The 17,871-nt window shown below is 53.7% G+C and overlaps 6 protein-coding genes across 6 annotated transcripts; 4 read left to right on the top strand and 2 right to left on the bottom strand.

Moving 5' to 3' along the window:
- The first annotated feature begins 619 nt into the window (after positions 1-619).
- On the top strand, positions 620-2,051 carry BDW74DRAFT_162284 (putative pyruvate carboxylase). The gene has a single exon (XM_073725922.1). It carries the CDS (start codon positions 812-814, stop codon positions 1,967-1,969), a length of 1,158 nt encoding a protein of 385 aa, XP_073578932.1. The 5' UTR covers positions 620-811; the 3' UTR covers positions 1,970-2,051.
- Positions 2,052-2,167: 116 nt separating this feature from the next.
- Positions 2,168-4,316, top strand: BDW74DRAFT_162283 (putative inositol 5-phosphatase). Its single transcript, XM_073725921.1, has one exon. The coding sequence runs from the start codon at positions 2,283-2,285 to the stop codon at positions 3,636-3,638; it is 1,356 nt and encodes a 451-aa protein (XP_073578931.1). The 5' UTR covers positions 2,168-2,282; the 3' UTR covers positions 3,639-4,316.
- Positions 4,317-10,129: 5,813 nt separating this feature from the next.
- BDW74DRAFT_170972 (uncharacterized protein) lies at positions 10,130-10,395 on the top strand (the record flags this gene model as incomplete). Its single annotated transcript, XM_073727239.1, has 2 exons — positions 10,130-10,207; positions 10,270-10,395. The coding sequence occupies 2 exons, from the start codon at positions 10,130-10,132 to the stop codon at positions 10,393-10,395; spliced, it is 204 nt and encodes a 67-aa protein (XP_073578930.1).
- A 371-nt stretch (positions 10,396-10,766) lies between these two features.
- Positions 10,767-12,567, bottom strand: BDW74DRAFT_188611 (putative RNA 3'-terminal phosphate cyclase; the record flags this gene model as incomplete). Its single annotated transcript, XM_073731771.1, has 2 exons — positions 10,767-11,982; positions 12,016-12,567. The coding sequence occupies 2 exons, from the start codon at positions 12,565-12,567 to the stop codon at positions 11,167-11,169; spliced, it is 1,368 nt and encodes a 455-aa protein (XP_073578929.1). The 3' UTR covers positions 10,767-11,166.
- Positions 12,568-12,882: 315 nt separating this feature from the next.
- On the top strand, positions 12,883-15,809 carry BDW74DRAFT_103035 (uncharacterized protein). Its single transcript, XM_073721550.1, has one exon. It carries the CDS (start codon positions 13,132-13,134, stop codon positions 15,649-15,651), a length of 2,520 nt encoding a protein of 839 aa, XP_073578928.1. The 5' UTR covers positions 12,883-13,131; the 3' UTR covers positions 15,652-15,809.
- Positions 15,809-17,857, bottom strand: BDW74DRAFT_103012 (uncharacterized protein). Its single transcript, XM_073721549.1, has 4 exons — positions 17,413-17,857; positions 17,019-17,333; positions 16,849-16,965; positions 15,809-16,803 (listed from the first exon to the last, which is right to left on the bottom strand). The coding sequence occupies exons 1-4, from the start codon at positions 17,566-17,568 to the stop codon at positions 15,967-15,969; spliced, it is 1,425 nt and encodes a 474-aa protein (XP_073578927.1). The 5' UTR covers positions 17,569-17,857; the 3' UTR covers positions 15,809-15,966.
- Positions 17,858-17,871: the final 14 nt, after the last annotated feature.

Raw genomic sequence — 17,871 nt, 5'->3', positions numbered from 1 at the left:
CCCTCACGCGAAGTCCAAGTCCAACCTCCCCGGCTGCTAACAACAACGCAGAGGTGAAATCGCCGTGCGCATCCTCCAAGCCACACGCGAAACCTGCCCAGCAATCGAAACATACGCCCTGTACACAGAAGACGACCGCTCACACTGCGCCATCGGGCGTCCCCACCATGCCCTGCAAATCACTCCAGATGGGTATACAGATATCGACCTTCTCACCCGCCTATCGCAACAACATGCAATCGACGCCATCCACCCGGGCTACGGTTTCCAGAGCGAGAGCTCAGAGTTTGCACGACGCATGCATGAGGCCGGTGTGCAGGTCATTGGGCCGAGGTGGGCGGTTCTGGCGCAGACTGGAGATAAGCTCCGCGCGAAGCACCTGGCGCGGGAGAATGGCGTTCCGGTGCTGCCGAGTTTGGACTTGGAGTGTGGACCTGCCCCAAACATCGCAAATTTTAATTCTATAAGGACATTTGCGCGCGACGTTGGGTATCCGGTTATGGTCAAGGCGGTTGATGGCGGTGGGGGTCGGGGAATTAGACTTGTGCGTGGGGACCAGGACCTCGAGGGTGCCGTGCGGGTCGCTACAGCCGAGTCTGCGTCAGGAACGGTCTTTGTCGAAAAGGCTGCTGTGGATGGCTTCCGGCACATTGAGATCCAGATTGTCGGTGATGGGAATGAGGTGCAGCATCTATGGGAGCGGGATTGCAGCGTGCAGAGGCGGTTCCAGAAGATCATCGAGTCTGCGCCTTCAGCCATCCGTCAGCGGAATCAAGGCCTGATCCGCAAAGTCGCTGAGGCGGCAGTGCGCATGATGAGGGCTGTCCACTACCGGTCTCTCGGGACTGTAGAGTTTCTGGTGAATGAGCAGCTCGGCCAATTCTACTTTCTGGAGATCAACCCGCGGATTCAGGTGGAGCATACGATTACCGAGACCGTTACGGGAGTTGATCTCGTTCAGGCTCAGCTTTTCATAGCGCAGGGTTACTCGCTTGCGCAGCTTGGTCTGGCCACATGTCCTGAAGCCCGTGGTCACTCCATTCAACTTCGGCTCTGTGCGGAGGATCCGCAAGCCAACTTCTCGCTGAGTGTGGGGAAAATCACGGAGTTTAGTGTCCCTACAGGCAATGGCGTTCGTGTTGACACTCATATCGATATGTCAGGGCTCAGTCCGGTGGTTATAGGTGCGCAATTCGACAACCTGTTGGCCAAAATCATCGTTACCAGTTTGTTTAGCTGGCAGGCAACTGTTCTCAAAGCGCGAAGGGTTTTAGCAGATACGAGGATCTCGGGTGTCAAGACAAACCTGAACCTCTTGCGGGGTATTCTGGCTCATGAGGACTTTCTGAATGGGACTGTGGACACGCAGTGGCTGGAGACGAACCTCGCGCAGGTGCAACTAGGAGAGAGCATATCCCGCTCAGTCCAGACAACAACGCAAACGCCTCGCTCCTCTAGCTCAAGTCTACCCCAGTCCAACTTGCTGTTCCGACCAGGTGACGCGTGGTCCATCACTCTCGAGCCTCTGAACAGCCACCAGGATTCGCAGCGGCAGCAGCAACATCTCCAACTCACTCGCGTGCTGCAGAGTGATTTCCCGTCATCACTGTCAGCGGAAGTCCAACATACCATGCCGTCATCTTCCATGGCATACCGGATGAAATTGGAGTCAACAAACACGGCTGCATCGGCAATGGTCTCGTCGCATCGCCGTGGAGACCCCCACAATCCGCGCCATATCGTGCTTCCGTTGTCGGGGAAGCTGGTGGAGGTGCTTGTCTCTGCTGGGGACACAGTACAGGAAAATCAGGTCGTTGCGTTTGTCAAACAAATGAAGATGGAGCTTGAGGTGAGGAGCCCAAGGGCTGGACGGGCGCAGTGGGTGTTTGAGATGGAGGAGGAAGAGGAGGATGTGGCGGAGGGTGTCCTGCTGGTTGAGCTGGAAGAGGAGGTGCGAGGGAAGCTATAACGAGAATGCTCATGGCTGCTACAGGACACGATTATGAATTATCTTTTTTTTTTTTTGTTTTTTCTTTGTCTTTTTTGGACTTCAATATCGTGGTGCATGTTGGCAGCCCGAGGGCCTTTGGATACATGAGATGTGTAGAGATAAGGGAGCGATAAGATAGTGGCTATCGATAAGATCGTTGCTATCAGATAAGCGAGCGATAAGATAAGCATTTCCCCCACAAACGTCATCGTCATCACCACCGCATCTTCTTCATCTTCATCTTCTGCCATCTCTCAAATATCTCTCTACCAGACCCTAAAAGTCATCCAAGATGGAGTCCCTCCGCCTCTACTTCTTCACCTACAACTGCGCTCTCAGATTGATCAATGTGGAGCACTTCTCCCGCCACTTCTTCGACGCCTACCCCGTCACCGACAGTTCCAACTCACCCCCGGATCTCATCGTGCTCAGTCTCCAAGAGGTCGCACCTATGCCCTACGCCTTTCTCGGCGGCTCCTATGTAACTCCATACTTTACCTCATACGCTCAGGCCGTCGACCGCGCGACAACCCAGCGCTTCGACACCCAATATGTCAACATCGTCACCGAGCACAGCGGCATGACAGGGCTGATGATCTTCGCGCGCCCCGACATCGTTGACGACCTCTCATCTCCCGAAATCGCAAAAGTCGGCTTCGGGTTCCAGGAGATTGGCAACAAAGCGGCCGTTGCATCGCGGCTGTCTTACCACAGCCCCAAAACACCAGGCGCAGGCGTCGACCTCACCCTCATCGCAGCGCACCTCGCACCAATGGAAGACGCAGTCGCACGACGGAACGCAGACTGGCGAAGTATGGTGGAAAGACTCGTCTTCAACAATCCAGAACGCACCGGAAAACTCACCGACGAAACCGAAGACGACTCAGAGAGCGCAGCACTCCTCCCATCATCCTCAACCCCGACCCCTTCCAGCAGCAGCAAACACCCCGGCATCTTCTCCCCATCGCACTACCTCTTCATCGGCGGCGACCTAAACTACCGCACGTCTGACCGCTTCCCCTCGAAAAGCGACTACCAGCGATACCCACAAGCGGACGCAGACCCCTCGGATCCACTGCATTTCACCAACCTCCTGAAATCCGACCAGCTAGCCCGCGAGATGCGCGAGGCCCGCTGCTTCCACGGCCTCACCGAAGCACGCATTACATTCCCCCCGACGTACAAGTACCACGGCGACGCGCAGCTCGCGGCCCTGCACCCCGCGTCCGCTGACAAGCCCGCCGAATGGAAGTGGACGAGCCACCGCTGGCCGAGCTGGTGCGACCGTGTTCTCTTCACGCGTACACCTCCAGGCCATGACGAGGACTCAGACGAAAATGAAGTCCAAATCCTGGCTTACGACGCCCTCCCCGTCTCCTCGACATCCGACCACCGCCCCGTCGCACTAACCGTCTCCATCCCCGTCCTTAAACGTGAGCAGCGACTACCGAATGAGTCGGCCCAGCTCGCCCCCTTCCCAATTGACCCAGACTGGTCCCACAAGCGCGAGGCCGCGACGAAGAAAGAGTATGCCGTCGGCTGCCTGACGTACCTCGCCCTAACGAGGGAAGGGAACGCGCTGTTGCTGGCGGCGACTGTGGGCGTTCTTGGCGCTTGGTTTGTTGTTCGGGCTATGCTGGGCTCTTAGATGGCTTCTGGGCTGGCTTACGCCACGCTGGTATGGTATCGGTCGGATGCTACATGGGGCTGTCTATGGTAGTGTGGGAGACATGGCATGGCATGGCATGGCATGGTGACACGCACCTGCAGGCTATAAATGGATACTACCAAGGTTTCTCAACCACGCAAACAGACGCAGTCGGTGTACGCGGACGGTATAACGTGAGATTTCACGTCCCTCACGTGGACGGAACGGCGGGTTGTCAGCACTTATCACACTGTCACAGCATCTTTATCTCCAAGGCGCAGCAGATCCCTTCAGCCGCAAAGTCGCACCGCAGCGTGACGTCGAAACCGTGTTGGATGACTGGTCTACACGCGTTGTTGGTTTACAGCGTTCAAGGCCCTGCAATACCACACGCGGCTCCTTTTGGGTTTCTGTTCACTTGGTGATAAGCTCTAGTTGCAACAGTGCTAAATCATGAGATACGACATAGCGTAATCTAAGTACATAATGGTTGAATCGTTGTTTCTTTTGGGAAAATATATCTGCATTTCCGACCTTGGTGGTATTGAATCACCATCTATACAACTATATTTCTTTTTCTTGAAATTAGGATGCAGTGGAGACATTGTATGGCTTCAATAGTTTAGTTTTGTGCTTACTTGTGGTCTTTCTAGATTTCCAGGTTATAAATATTTCGTGGCTCTTCTTAACGGCTGTATACCCTCAGTATTTCATGTAAGGAGCACGGCGTCCTACATAAGGACATGGACGTATACGTATACATATACATATACATATCCATGCTCCCATAGAACGGGCTTGTGCCATGTTGGTACTAATTCAGCAACAGCATGTTTAAAACAGCGCAAGACAGTGCAAACTGCGTTGTAGCTGGACAGAACAGAGCCCCAGAGTACGCTGCGGCAATGGTTCTACTTCATAGATTTATACGTCTACACACTCGTAAGAACCGGGCTGGTGCCGTGCTAGTACCGCTGAATAACAGCACGAAGTAGAGCACGAGCAAAGCAGTGTAACCATCCCATGCCTGAGCTAATAGAGATTCAACTGCGCTGCGGCTAAGGCCTTACTTTATCAATGTATATATACTCCTAAGAACCGGGCATATGCCATGTTGGGACCAACTGACAGATAGCACGGATAGGCCACGGGAAAGACAGCGCAAAGCAGCGCAAACTACTCCGTGCTGGAGCAGAAAAGAGCCCCAACTACGCTGCGATCGACGGTCTTACCCTCCGTAGCTTCAGGCGCGGAGGTAAAGGAACCCAAACTAGGTAGAGCAGTGGTGCGACTGACAATTTCACTCTGCAGTTTTAGGCCTTAAGAGGAAGAGGCGCAAGCCAGATAGAGCAGAGCCCTAGCTGCACTGCGGCTGACGGTCTCATTTCCTATGATTTTAGGCTACAAAGAAGAGGCACAAGTGGATAAGTTAGAGCAAAACAGAGCCCCAAGTGCGGCGATGTCTCACCCTGTAGAGCTTTGAGGGCACAAGTGTAGAAGCGCAAGCCATGTGGAGCAGAGTAGAGTCCCAATGGCGGCTTACGATCTCTCAAGCTGTACTCTTGACGCACATGTAAAATATGGCGAGCCAGGTAGAACAAAACAAAGTAAAGCGTGGCTGAGGGTCTCAACCTACCTATCTCCTCACACCGTCCTGGCTCCCACTGGCCAAGATGTGTGAACCTTCGCAGCGAGACTTGATCCCTCAACTGCCGAGTAGGCCAATACACAAAAGGCGCAAAATAGAATCAAGGCCTCGTTAGCTGAACGGGGCCCAGGAACTCCGGCTGTGGTGCGCGAATTCCAAATCATGGCCCGGAGACCAGAAACAGGCTGTTTTCGGCGCGTTTACCAGCGCGGTAGGTATACTTACAGATACGGTGTGGCTGAACTTCGAGGCTGTCACTGGGTGGCCAGTCGGTAAGTCAGCTATTGCGTGCTATCTCACTCCGCGGTCCTTGGGTTGGAAAGCTTGGGGGAATAACCGGTGAGCAAACTTCGTGTGGAGTAGACTCGTATACTCCGCACTCTGTCACTGAGTATTTGGTGCCTCTCGCTGCCTTCTTTGCCTCCTGACCTTAGTGTGAAATCACGTATAATCCCGAGGACGGGTTCAGGTGCCGTAGCCTGATTCAAAGACACACGTGAGGGGGAACAAAGAAAGATTCGATTCGATGATCCTGATACCCCACGATGTTTGGCTGGTCAGGTCGCCGGTCGGAACCGCACCGCCAGAACAAGAGCCAAGGGCTAATGGCCAAGCAGCTAGGATGAAACGCAAGACCGAATCCGAGGCCGAGTCCGAGAATTGGTTGTGTCCATACTTCGTTCCCACGTCTTACTCTGAGCAATCCTGTAACCCACTAGCGGTCAATCATTCCGCTCAGCTGAGCTGCCACACATACTTCGTACCCCGTACAACCCAGCCCAAAGCGAGCTCCCATAAGCCGCACCTAAACCCAACCGCGGGATGGGCGAGGGGTAACAAAGGGGAACAAAGAACGTTCCCGCAAACCACGGGAAGCGAAATCCGGATTATCCCGGTCAGCAGTAAGGTACACTGAATAATGAGACGCACCTGCAGGACGGTACCCACCTCGATGAATTAACTCGATAACCGGAGGTGAGGGAGTTTGTTTCTTTGTTCGTGATGGCCATGATTTGTGTTTTTTTAGAGTCGTGGACAGGATTGGTCGTCGATCCCGAAAGACAGGACAAGTTTTGGGATCTCATGACGATGGATAAAGAAATCGAAGAGGTCACAAGTCCTTGGGTTGGCCTACCAGAAGTCCTAGATTTGGAGAGTTGGGTAGAACTCTGTGGACTGGTGCTGAAGACGGCCAGTGAATGGCCGGGTGAGAAGACGCCGAGAACCCCGTAGGGTTCCGCTGTCATTCTTTCAATACGAGTCAGAGACTCAGAGTTGGAGTCCTTTCTTCGAGAGGGGTCCAGAGCTCCTAGACTAAGGACTGTGAGACCTGAAAGGAATATGGGCAAAGCCTTCACGCCTGAATGTTTGCTTGACGAGGCAACTGCGCAGTGAATTCCCGCCCCGAGGACATTACTCGTACGCTGCGCAACTCCAACTGGCTGCGACGAACCGAGTCGTCCATGGTCGCAATGCTATAGTATAGAGTAAAATGAATTGGCCGTCTGTCAATGCAGTCTCACGTCAGCCAAGATATTGGGCATTAATCCAGCGACTCCAACGGAAATACCAACAGCGCAAGCGACTGCAGGGCGCGAAACGCGCGTGATAGTCTCTCTTGTATATGATAAGATGATCAATGACCATTCACATGTCGTAGTCATACTCACTCCGTGGGGCACTAACGCAATGGCGATCACGCTTGTAGCGTCAACGCTCGGAAATACCTCGGATCGCTAGTGCTAGACCTAGTAACTTGGAAGACAGTCGCCACAGTATAGAATCCTTTTATAAGGCCGGCAGGGCTGATCACTGGCCCTAGATCGGTCCAGACCGCGATACGAGCAATGGGGCGAAGGAATGGGGTCAACTTCTAAGCCCAGCATGGCCCCAAATCACGGTAGTTTGAAGGCGGATAGAAATGTCAGACGCTGTATGGAGCAGATCTACCTCCACATGCGATCGCGAAATCGCGATGCAGTGGGGGCGGGTTTGATACTGCCGGCTACGCCTCCTGCGATAATATGAACAGGCTGGCGATGGTTCTCATAGGTTGCGCATCGCGAATTTCATACCGTTCTGACTCGCGACAGTGTGTTGTGTTGACACCTGATCAGGATCAATGACCCGCCGGAGATCCGCCTGTTGATGGCTGATATATATGCATAGACTAGTGCTCTTGTGTGCAGCGAAGTAGAGGCTCAGGGTGAGTCTAAACGTTGTCGCATCGCCTGCATATGGAGTACGGAGTACGGAGAGGTTTGAGATGACCCTGAGGGAACGGTCTAGGCTAGTCGCCAGCGCGACTCCACTAAGATGCCACTGTTCTGGCTCTGAAACGAGAAAAGGGCTAAGTAGGTCGTAGGTACTGACATATGCTTTCTGTCATTGTACACAGTGGCAGTGAACTCCGAGGAAACAATGGGATGCTTTTCTGGGGACGACGTCAGCCACGTATCGTACGATGCTGGGCAGCGACGTGAGGGCCAAAAAACCTGATATTGGCAGCAGCCGGAGGAGGAGAATATGTATGATGACGACTGCGGCACTGCTGTCAGACGGCGTTGTTTGCTAACCTTAGTTGAACATCAGCCACGTCTCTGGTCGCTCCGCCCTTGTGCTCGGGATCTCGGCTGCTGTGACGGTGCGATGATTGGGTTGGAGACTGAAGGTTCTGTAACGGTGTCGCAGCGTTGCAGAAGAGACCTCAGTAGAGATCCTGGACGGCCGGCACATGACCCGCGGCAGCCGTCAAGTGACGGGGATTTTCCCCTCACTTGCGTTTCCTCACGCTACCACTGGAAGGCGTCAGGGATGGCCATGCACGTCAACGGGCGTCCCGGCGCTTGAAGCTTGGACGATCTGCAGGCCTCCGCTTGGACGGTACGGAGTACGGAGTACAGACTGACAGTGACAGTAGTACACTGACCATCTTGACAGATCCTTTTCTCTCATGCGAAAGATTCCACTACTACGGTACAACCACGGTCACTCAGCCAACTCTATCTATCTATCGTCCGCGGCCATGGAAAAGAATTCGAGCCGAGAATCCGAGATTGCCTGGACGATACGATACTTCAACTCAGCTGTGATTCGGTTGTGAAGCCTGTGATTCGCCGACCAATAAACTCTTCAACAGGTTGTTTCACTTTCACCACCGGCAGGGGCGGACACAAGCTCGAAAGGGAAAATGTACGAGAGCAAAAGGCGCCAGCTGCGCAAATGATGCGAGCAGGGGCGGACGTGCTATCAGATTGTTGATCGAGTGGCGGATCGACAGCTGTCACCGATACTTCGAAATGCCCAGTCGGCCTCCTGGAAGTAGACGATGGGGAGGACACCCCTGTTGACTCTATCACAAAGCCTTTTGGGCGTGCAATTATTGGTCACGGTTCCCGCTGTGCTGGCGACTGAAATTTTTCTGCGAGTCTCCTGACTCCTGAGTTCTGCCTCCTGGAGACGAGAAACGGGGGTTGTCTCGGCTAGGCAACGTTCCAGAAACATCGGATGGGTCCTGCTGCGGCCAGTCTGGGTCCCAGATCTAGACGCCAACGCTTTACGGAACGGCCTCCTCTCATCTATCCGAAACTCTGCGGGCTATGTTCTGGAACCATCAGGCTGCTCACGGAGATGGCCAGCATGGCCCCTGCCACCCAATGGAGGCTATGAAGCATTTGGCCTTGAGGCTGTGATGGCTTTCTGACACGGCCCATGCCTCCCTGCAATCAAGCCAGGGAGGCTGCCAAAGTCTGCGAGTCATATCTCAAACGATCGAGCCGGTTTCTACGATCAATCTCGGGAACTGATCGGCCTCAGCCCTCCTGTCGAGCTCTCCTGAGTCCTGACCGTAAATAAAAACGGACGGCGACGGTGGCCCGGGTCCCGAAAATCTGGACCAGGGCGCAAACTTGAATCTTAGTTGGATCGAGTGGAACGGATCATGAATCCTGTCCGAGGGTTATTTTCGCCGCTCATCCTTTTAGAGTAGCGGAAGCTTACAGTGTAGTAAGACAGCAGACGGTAAGACCACCAATAGAGAAGTTGTTCGACGAGCGCAGCGGTCCTAAAATCTCCTGGCCAGTCGTACTCTAGGCTCGTAGTAGAGAATAATAACAGGGAGCGTTAATTGCTGGCATGGCCCGTCTCCGCCTGCGACATTATTCGTTGTATATTATATACGTACGAGTCCTCCCATCATTTCTGCGAGTTAGTGAAACACTGATTGATGGGAAGCTTTGGTTCCAATACTTAAGCAGCCTTCCTCTGCTCTCAGAGAGAGAAAAAGAAAAAGTCATATTTTCCATTCAATTCTAACCTGGTGATTGCTGGTCATTGCCTTCCTTTCACTTCTCATTCTCCAAAAAAGCACCGCCCCTATTATCCGGTGGCGCAGCCCAACTCCAGTCCAGTCCAGCCCATTGCAAGCAAGGTTAGGCTGCGATCATTTTTCCTGCAACGGTCGCTCGATCTCGACTTTGACGTAATAGTCAGGGATTGGCGCTAGCTTGTTCTTCCATTCTTCTTTTCTTTCTTTTTCCTTTTCCATCCTTTTGTCTCGCAGTCGCTGTTTAGTTTACCAACCCGGTCGTTCGTTCTTTCGTTCATTATCTCCTCCATCCGCTCCTTTCGTGACTTGACCCTCGTCGTTCTTTTCCCGACTCCTCTTTCCCTCCGAGCCTGCAATAGCCAGCCAAGTCTCCCTTGACGGGGTCACATCACGCATCTACCTACCAACACAACCACCCAACCATCTACCTACCTACAACTCTTCTAATCGACTCGTCGAATCGCTGGCTTCGCATCGCACTACAATACAAACCATCCTCCTACTAAAACCGTCATCATGTTCTCTTGCGCCAACTACCCCCGCGGATGCCGTGGCCGTGTTAACATCTCTGGAGGCAAATGCCCCGACTGCGTGGTACGTCTTTGTCTCTAGTAATTCAAGTTTAAAAATCTCAATAACTAACGAAATAACTCTAGCAACTGAAACTCCGTCGCCCAGGCTCATCGTCACCCTTCGCCCAACCACGAGACTACCGCCGCGCACTACCGTCGGAAATCCTACAGAACTCGCCATACAAAGAGATAACCCGAGAGATGCTCTAAGCCAAACAAAACAGCACAAGAAACACCCCGAGAACAAACTGCGAAATGGAAAAGAAAATGAAATGGACAAACACAACACAAACAAAAGGAGGACCCCTTGACGAACCTTTTTTCAACCGGATTGATTGCAAGGGTCCTACAGGCTGGGACCAGAGTCAAGGAGGCAGGCTGCTGAACACACATCCATACATACTGTGTTGTGTTGCGCTGTGTTGCCCATTTCAACCTTCCTTACTTTTCGCATCGTCGTTCTCTTCACTTCTCTCCCTCTCTTCATCTCATCTTCACCCCCTCACACACGTTCTCCATTATCCGCGTTTAATTGATGCTCTGACTCGACTTGTCTGACTTGATGCATTGCTGGGAGTTTCAGTTTCAGTTTCTACATATACCACTTGGAGGGAGGCTATCTCGATTTCCGCGCATACCTAGGTCCAGGCGGCTTTTGCTTTTTCTCTTCTCTCTTCTTTTTTTTCATTTTTTCTCTTTTTCCCTTTCCACTTGACTTGACTTGCCTGATATCCTTTCCTGTACATTGTGAACCTAACCACAACCACAACCGCAACCTGAACTTGAACTTGAAGCAGGCCCTTTTCGCTGCCTTGCTTATGCCCTCTCCTTCCTATCTTTGGTGCTAAATGGTGGAAAAAGAATGCTATTCATGAAGGCTGCTATGATGCTTTCAAAATTATGATTATGAACTTGGAAATTCTCTGTAATCTTTTTTTTTTCTTATCTTGTAGGTCTGCTTAACTGGAGTGGATCATTGTACTATGCTTCCTGCGTTCTTGAGTCGCCGTCGCCCGATGCAAGAATCTCCCGACATACCCATTGCGCCGTCTTCGTGTGAAGACTCCAATATCGCTCGTCTTCGCGGCTTTCGCATTCTTCCTGATTCCCGGTATTGGACGCCTTCGCCAACGCTTCGAAGATGACGAGCTGATCTCTCATGTGCTCGTCTACGCAGGGTTGGTGTCCAGCGGTTTCTGCGGCATCTGAATGAGCCTCCAGTTGAGGGTTATAAAGCTCTTGTGCGAAGGCCTCCACGCACTCATCGACCAGTCCCTTCACTTTATCTCCCACATCTACCCGCGGTCTATTCTGCCCTCTTTTCGCCCGTGGTTTCTCACCCAGTGAGCCGTATAGTGCTTCGCGACCGAGCTTGAATCCCGTTGTTGTGTGCGCGACCATCAGCACGTGCATGCATGAGCGGTGATGCGTCGCTTCGCTGGTATGTGTCTCGACGGGAATTTTATGGGATTCAGACGAGGGTTTGAGAAAGACATCCCGGGGTAAGTCCTTCAGCCGTTTGCGAAGAGCCCTATGGGCATACCGCTCCATGAACTCGCGGACAGTCTCCGGCTCCCCAGTTTGACTCTCGCTTTCACCGAGCTTAGGAGCACCGTCGCGCCGAACGTCATGTTTCGATGATCCCGACACTCTGGTTCCCAGAGTTCCCGCTCCCGCAGCGCCAGTATTGAGGCGATCATCAGGGGCAAGCAGCGTAATGTCGATCCTCGAGATTCTTCCCCGTCGGCACCGCAGATCAACAGAGGGGAAAGGGATCTCTGGCCCGCCATTCCCATGCTTACTTCATAAAGTATCAAGCGCGAAAACCACCCTGCCCAAGCCCAAGTGGCCCTGCCCTGCTGCCCAACCGCGCTTTTCCAAACGCACGGAGAGAGACGGCAGTCCCGCCCTCGCGAAATTAGGGATCAGGACCTGCGCGACGTAGTCGTATGAAGGCGAGGACGAGACGTTCGTGCCGCCCGTGATGCTCAGGTGGATTCGGGAGATGGTGGAGCGCAGGAGGTACGGGTAGAGCGCCTGAAACACGAGGAAGACGGAGCCCGGGGTAGGCAGGCGGATGTTTATGTCAGGATTGGTTTTACGAGCTTTTATTCGCTGGGGCGAGGGGTAGAAGCCCATTGAGCATGAGCCTACTTGGGCCTTGACGAGCGTGCTCCCGCTGAGCTCGGCGAGGGTCGTGATTGCAGCTAGATGCGAGGCTTTGAGCCCTCGCTTTCCGGTCCGGTTACCTCTGATGTTGTCGACTGTGACGGCGCGACCTGTGAGAGCAGATAGTGCGACTGCTATGCGGACCAGCTGGCCCCCTCCTTCTAGCTTTCGCCCGTCAAGATGGACTGGGCTGGGGGGATGCGCTTGGTCCATTGTGAATGTTCGAGGTCTAACTGCTGGTTTGATTCGAGATGCTAATATTCGATTTACGAGCTTCATCCTAGGCTTAGATATAGTTGTTCCTGTTCAAAGCTTTATTTGTTGGTGTGACTCTTTTTGCTAGTATGACTTCGCGGATGACTCACATACAAACACAGCCTCCTCAAACTCAACTCCGTGTAATGGGACGTGCAGCAGGTGTGCTCGTCTGGCGAATGATGGTCAACTAACTTGATGCTGTTTCAAAGCCAATCATGGTCAAACTGCGAGTATGCCGCTCGCCGGTTTGTATACTTCCTTTTTGGGAAGCTGTGCTGGAGGCCGAGCCCATGAGCTCGTCCACACAACAGCACCAGATCCAATTCCCATGTATTGCTCTCACTTAGGAAAGCACGGCCTTCGTGCCTTCACCGGCAGCCCATGGCCGCTTCAATACCGATTGCCGTCAGTGCTGATTGACAATTAGAGATCATCTCTCCACACATCTCATCTGTCTATCGCGCATCTATTTTCCGAAATAGATCTACACCAGTATCATAGAACTCGCTTCTTCGCAGCATGAGCGCAAAAGACCGCTTGCGAAGGTCCAAGTCCACTCGATTCGCTCGCCCCATTCACGGCCACTCCCTCATTTCAGAACCCTTTGACCCAGAACTCGCCCGCCTGTTCGCAACCGCCGCAGCGTCCAGAGCCATGGCCATGTCGCGCTCCGCCGATAGAACCTCCACTCTTTCCGAGGGCTCGTACGGCCGCATAGGCGGGCCTCACAGCATGGCGGTTCCTCCAAGACGATACAAGCGGTCTACATACACTTCAGGTTGTTCGCCTGCGGGTGACGATCCACCCTCCCGTCACAGACCTTTGTCGTCCATCGACAGCCCGGACAATGACCAGTCCTGGTCCGCAGCCCTACCGTCTATAAGTGAGTTCGGTGGTGTCGAGGACCGAATCGCGTCGCTTCCATCGTCCTATCGCCGGCTGCGAAAGTCCCGTTCGATGTTTTCGACCAGACAGCGTTCTTCCCATATACCTTACGGGCTGACATCGCCCGATTCATACTCACCTAGTATATCTAGTCGCGGACCGCACTCTGATACTCCGAGGCTTTATCGCACATTGAGGCGGTCGATGTCTTTCTTGAGAGGCGAGAATCATCCTGAGAACACATTGCGGCATGCGAGAAGTCAAGATGTGTCTATACAGTTGGCACGTTCGCAGTATCAGCAGAATCTTATGAGCAGTCCTGATTCTACATGGGCGCCGTTGTCCATGCCGAAGACCAGGCATAAGCCATTTAGGAAGACGTGCCGTGGCGCGAGTGCTTCCGACGGTACATCAATCGCGGAGGCGTCGTTAAAACACGTTAGGGGCTCCCACTCTCTTGGAAAAGCCAGAGCATTCTCAAGCACCATCAAGAAGGGTATCAAACGAGTCCTGGGCCTTTCCAGAACCGTCTCTGAACAGGAAAAGGCACATACATCCCCGTCCTCTTCTGGTCATTGGGCCCGGTCTCCTTCGACGGTGGCCAGCAACGAGAACAATTACCCCAGCGGCCATGGACCTATCGACAGCCATATACAGGGGCAAACAGACGCTCAGCCAACCGCGGTACGGAGAATGAAAAGCTCTGCAAGCTTGGCCATGAGTCGCTCTCGGGTAACTAGTTGGGCAGATTCAACTGCAGCGAACACAATCACGACACCAAGAACAAGCGCTCAGCATCGTCTTTCTGTCGTCTCGCAGCCAGGAAACCTTGGCCGTCCTGAGGTTCCTCCACTGCCCACAGGCCCGATCCGACATGGGCCAAACCAAGCAGTCGATAGCCATCGTTTATTCTCTGCGCTCATGAAACGTATTGGAGGCGCTAATGCCCAGGCTTCGGACGAAGATATCATCATCGGTCAAGTGAAGGAGCACCGGGCAGTCCCAACACAGGGCTCGCTGACTTCCCACCACAGCAAACGCACCGTCAGGCAGGTTTCTAGCGAGGTGCCAGTCAACTCTCCAAGATCGTTCGCAACTGCAAATGCCGGCCCGACGACGCCTTACGAACAACCACGGAACCATGGTGCATCCCGTGCTCACAGTGGAGCTCGAACGGTTGATGCCTATAAAGAGGGCCCTAAGGCCAGTGAGGAAGACATCTCACGAGTCGAGTCCGCGTCCAGTGTCTACTCTCGATCAATAGATGGACACTCTCCCTGCAAGGCTCCTCCTGACTCGCCAGGCTCCACAGCAGAGCCGGGGGTAGCGACGATATACGCGTCCGAAAGAACTGCATACAGCTCTCCCAAGAAGTTTGCTGAATCACCGCGTTCCGACGTTCCGACGCTGCCGGCCACTGACTGGCAGCATTGGATGGACTCCCAGATGGCGAGAATCGAGAGCGCCACACCTACAGGGCATTACCGTGAGAACGCGGACATCTGCGGTGATTATGCATCCAGCTTCACATCCTCTGTACCTAACCGAAGAATCCGAGTTGAAAGCAGAGGCGCGGTCAGAACCGACGAAATATTTGAAGAGGCGAGTCGAAAATTGTCGACAAGCAGCAACTTTTCCCGCCCTTTTAGTCGGTCCTCAAGCTTGCGCACAGTGGCCAAGGCTCGCTCACCCTCTATACCACCATTGCTAGCCGACGACGTCTTCCAGGACGCTGGAGGCCATGATCGCTTCCTGAAATGTACTCCAGTCTGCAAAGCCAATTTTGGAGTGTCACCCATGTTGTCAAGGTCGAGCAACCAGCCCCGAATGAATGAGTCACCTACCCCAAAGCGATCTACGACCGAGATCTCCCCAGTGATGACTGGCGGCAAATATGCACAGTACCCTACCAAGCGGTCGCCCGGCGCCCATGATGCAAGGCAGCTTCATAGACGGTCCGCTCGCTTCATCCGCGAGAACCGGCGAGCCACCAACGAGAACGCGAGACTGGAGCAGGGCATGTACGATCAAGCGGGTGGTCTCCAGTCGCAGCCGATGTCAAGTAAGCGCATGGTAGAGATATTTTTGAACAGTCGGCGCCGTCAGATGGGGCTCGATACCGACGAGGGAACCTCCGAGCCGGCGTTTCTGTGAACGTGTTAAGGAATGTCAGCTTCTTGTTTGATTTTGTTGGAACCGCATTTCTATCCTCATTTTCTTCTAGGGTCATTCTTTGGGCAAATCTTGTATTATCGCTCTAATTAGTAGTTTAGCCCTGCGTCAAACAAGGATATGTATCTTCAGAAGCCACCGTTGTCAGCGTTTTGAGTAACGATGTCTTCCTCGTGCCAAATACCGTGATAGAATACTCTTCACACACGCCCCACGATGCTTTTAAGCATATAACACGCCATGCAATACTCAGTAAGAATAACCCGAACAGCCCTGTCAGTCAGAAAACACACGCACTCACTCCACGTAGTTCGCCGGAAAACTCCCCTTGACACCATGGAGCTCCCCCTCCCACCAATCATCCGTACTATCTGTCCTCTTCAGCACGCGGATCCGGTCGCCTTCCCTGAAGACCAGGTCCCCTGCGCCCTGACCGCCGAAGTCGTAGAGCGCCGTCACGAACGACATGTTTGACGAGGCGCTGCGCGGCTTGGGTGGTGGAGGCGGGGGCTTCTTCTTGCCGGCTAGGGCCGACAGCGAGGGTTTACTTGCTAGGGGGATTGGTGGGGATAGCGTATCTGCGTGCGGAGAAGGGACACTCGAATACGAAGAGGCATGCGCTTCGCTCAGATACGGAGGTGGGGGCATATCTTTGCACGGTGAGGGCGCGCTCTGAGCGGACGACGCGTAGGATGTCGATTTCGATCGAGCGCCGAGGGACGGCTTGAGGTTGCCGTCATGGTCCGATTGAGCCTGCTGGGTCTGGGTAGGGATACTCTGGGTGCTGCGGAAGCGATTGAGGGCGTTGAGCGGATTGCTAGAGCGGCGATCATTTGAGGGTTGAGAATTTGAGCGGACGGCCTTTCCATTGGCGAGACAAGCGAAGGTTTCGATTTGCTGTTGCACAGGGTGGCAGGCTTGCTCCCACTGCGTGACGGTCTGGTCCAGTGGCTGGGGCGGGTTGGAGGGGTACTGCTGCTGCTTGCAGTAGCCGTATATTACGGTATAGTAATTGGCGAGGATGTTGTTTTGGATTTCAATCTGCGCCGACAATAAGCGGGGTAGCAGGGAGAACACGGCGGTTATTAAAGGGGGCAGGTGTTGGCGCAGGTGTTCGTCGGCGGCTTGGTAATCCTGGGGATGTCAGAATAGTAACAAATTGCGTCTAGATGCACGTACCTCGGTCGCCCTGGCTAGATCCTCCTCTGCCTTGACTAAGGATGCATTTTCGCGCTCTGATCGCTTGGCTCTTTTCGAGTAGTTCTCGACGCGGCCATGGTGGCGTTCGTAGTCCAACTGTGGCTGTCAGCTACCCAGTCGCAGTCGCCGCATTCGTAGGGCTGGCGAACCTTGCGATCATCTCTCTTTTTTATGGCTTTCTTGAACGGTAGTAAACAATCTTTAGCTTGTGTGGCAGGGCCGATCATTCGCTGGTCAATGGCAGCCAGGTCGTGCAAGATGTCCTTTGAAAAATCCCCATAGTCTGTTTTCAGCTTCGTTGTTTTCGCCAACGTGGCCTCGGGGGTTGGGACCGGGGTATGGGAGGCAGGCTCAGCGGAACCGATGATGGGGCCATAGAGAGCCTCGAACTCGACGAGCATTCGGTCCTGATGGGTCAGGAGCGAGGACCAGGCATCGCGCCATGCTTTGGTCGAGTCGACAATCTGATTGTAGGCCGCAACAGTTAGCCGATGATCAATTGTATGTCAGTGGGTGACCCATGGTTCCTCCAGCTCAGCGTACCTTATCTAGCAATTTGTCTACCTGGTCGAATTCCTTCAGCAGAATGGCCACCTGGCTGTCGTCGGCCGACCGTTTCATAAACTTGCCGAATTGTCGCTGGACGGACTGCATGGTGGTGGCAGTGGGGAGTTGAGACGGGGAGATGCAGCAGGGCATGAATTGTGGTCAAGGTAAGAAGTCAAGGGAGAGACGTGGTGGGAAGGAGGGGAAAGAACGGCCTCATGGCGACGAGTTGCACGCTCATAGGATGACGCAGCCAACAGCACTTTTGCGACTTCAACTGCAGCTTCAGTGGGTTCTGGGCCTCCGCCACGGTCCCTATTTTTGTCCCGCATGTAGATCGGTATTTTGGTGGCAGCCTGCTGCCTCAGCCTGCCAGCGCCAGACCCTCGAAGCTCCAAGGGCGTGTCAGGATTCTACCGCCATGATCCCAGCGGGGCTTCCAGGTCATGGCAACCT

The sequence above is a fragment of the Aspergillus multicolor genome (genome assembly GCF_047715735.1).
Source record: "Aspergillus multicolor strain CBS 133.54 unplaced genomic scaffold BDW74scaffold_40, whole genome shotgun sequence".
Taxonomy (NCBI): Eukaryota; Fungi; Ascomycota; class Eurotiomycetes; order Eurotiales; family Aspergillaceae; genus Aspergillus; species Aspergillus multicolor.
Note: the sequence above shows the minus strand (reverse complement) of the source record. Positions and strands in the feature narration are given on the sequence as shown.

Coding starts and splice junctions, on each gene's coding strand:
- BDW74DRAFT_162283 (XM_073725921.1), top strand. CDS start 2,283: ATGGAGTCCCTCCGCCTCTACTTCTTCACCTACAACTGCGCTCTCAGA.
- BDW74DRAFT_103012 (XM_073721549.1), bottom strand. CDS start 17,568: ATGCCCTGCTGCATCTCCCCGTCTCAACTCCCCACTGCCACCACCATG. Junction 17,334..17,412: donor TAGACAAATTGCTAGATAAG/GTACGCTGAGCT, acceptor GCCTACAATCAG/ATTGTCGACTCGACCAAAGC. Junction 16,966..17,018: donor AAAAGAGAGATGATCGCAAG/GTTCGCCAGCCC, acceptor TGACAGCCACAG/TTGGACTACGAACGCCACCA.
- BDW74DRAFT_103035 (XM_073721550.1), top strand. CDS start 13,132: ATGAGCGCAAAAGACCGCTTGCGAAGGTCCAAGTCCACTCGATTCGCT.
- BDW74DRAFT_162284 (XM_073725922.1), top strand. CDS start 812: ATGATGAGGGCTGTCCACTACCGGTCTCTCGGGACTGTAGAGTTTCTG.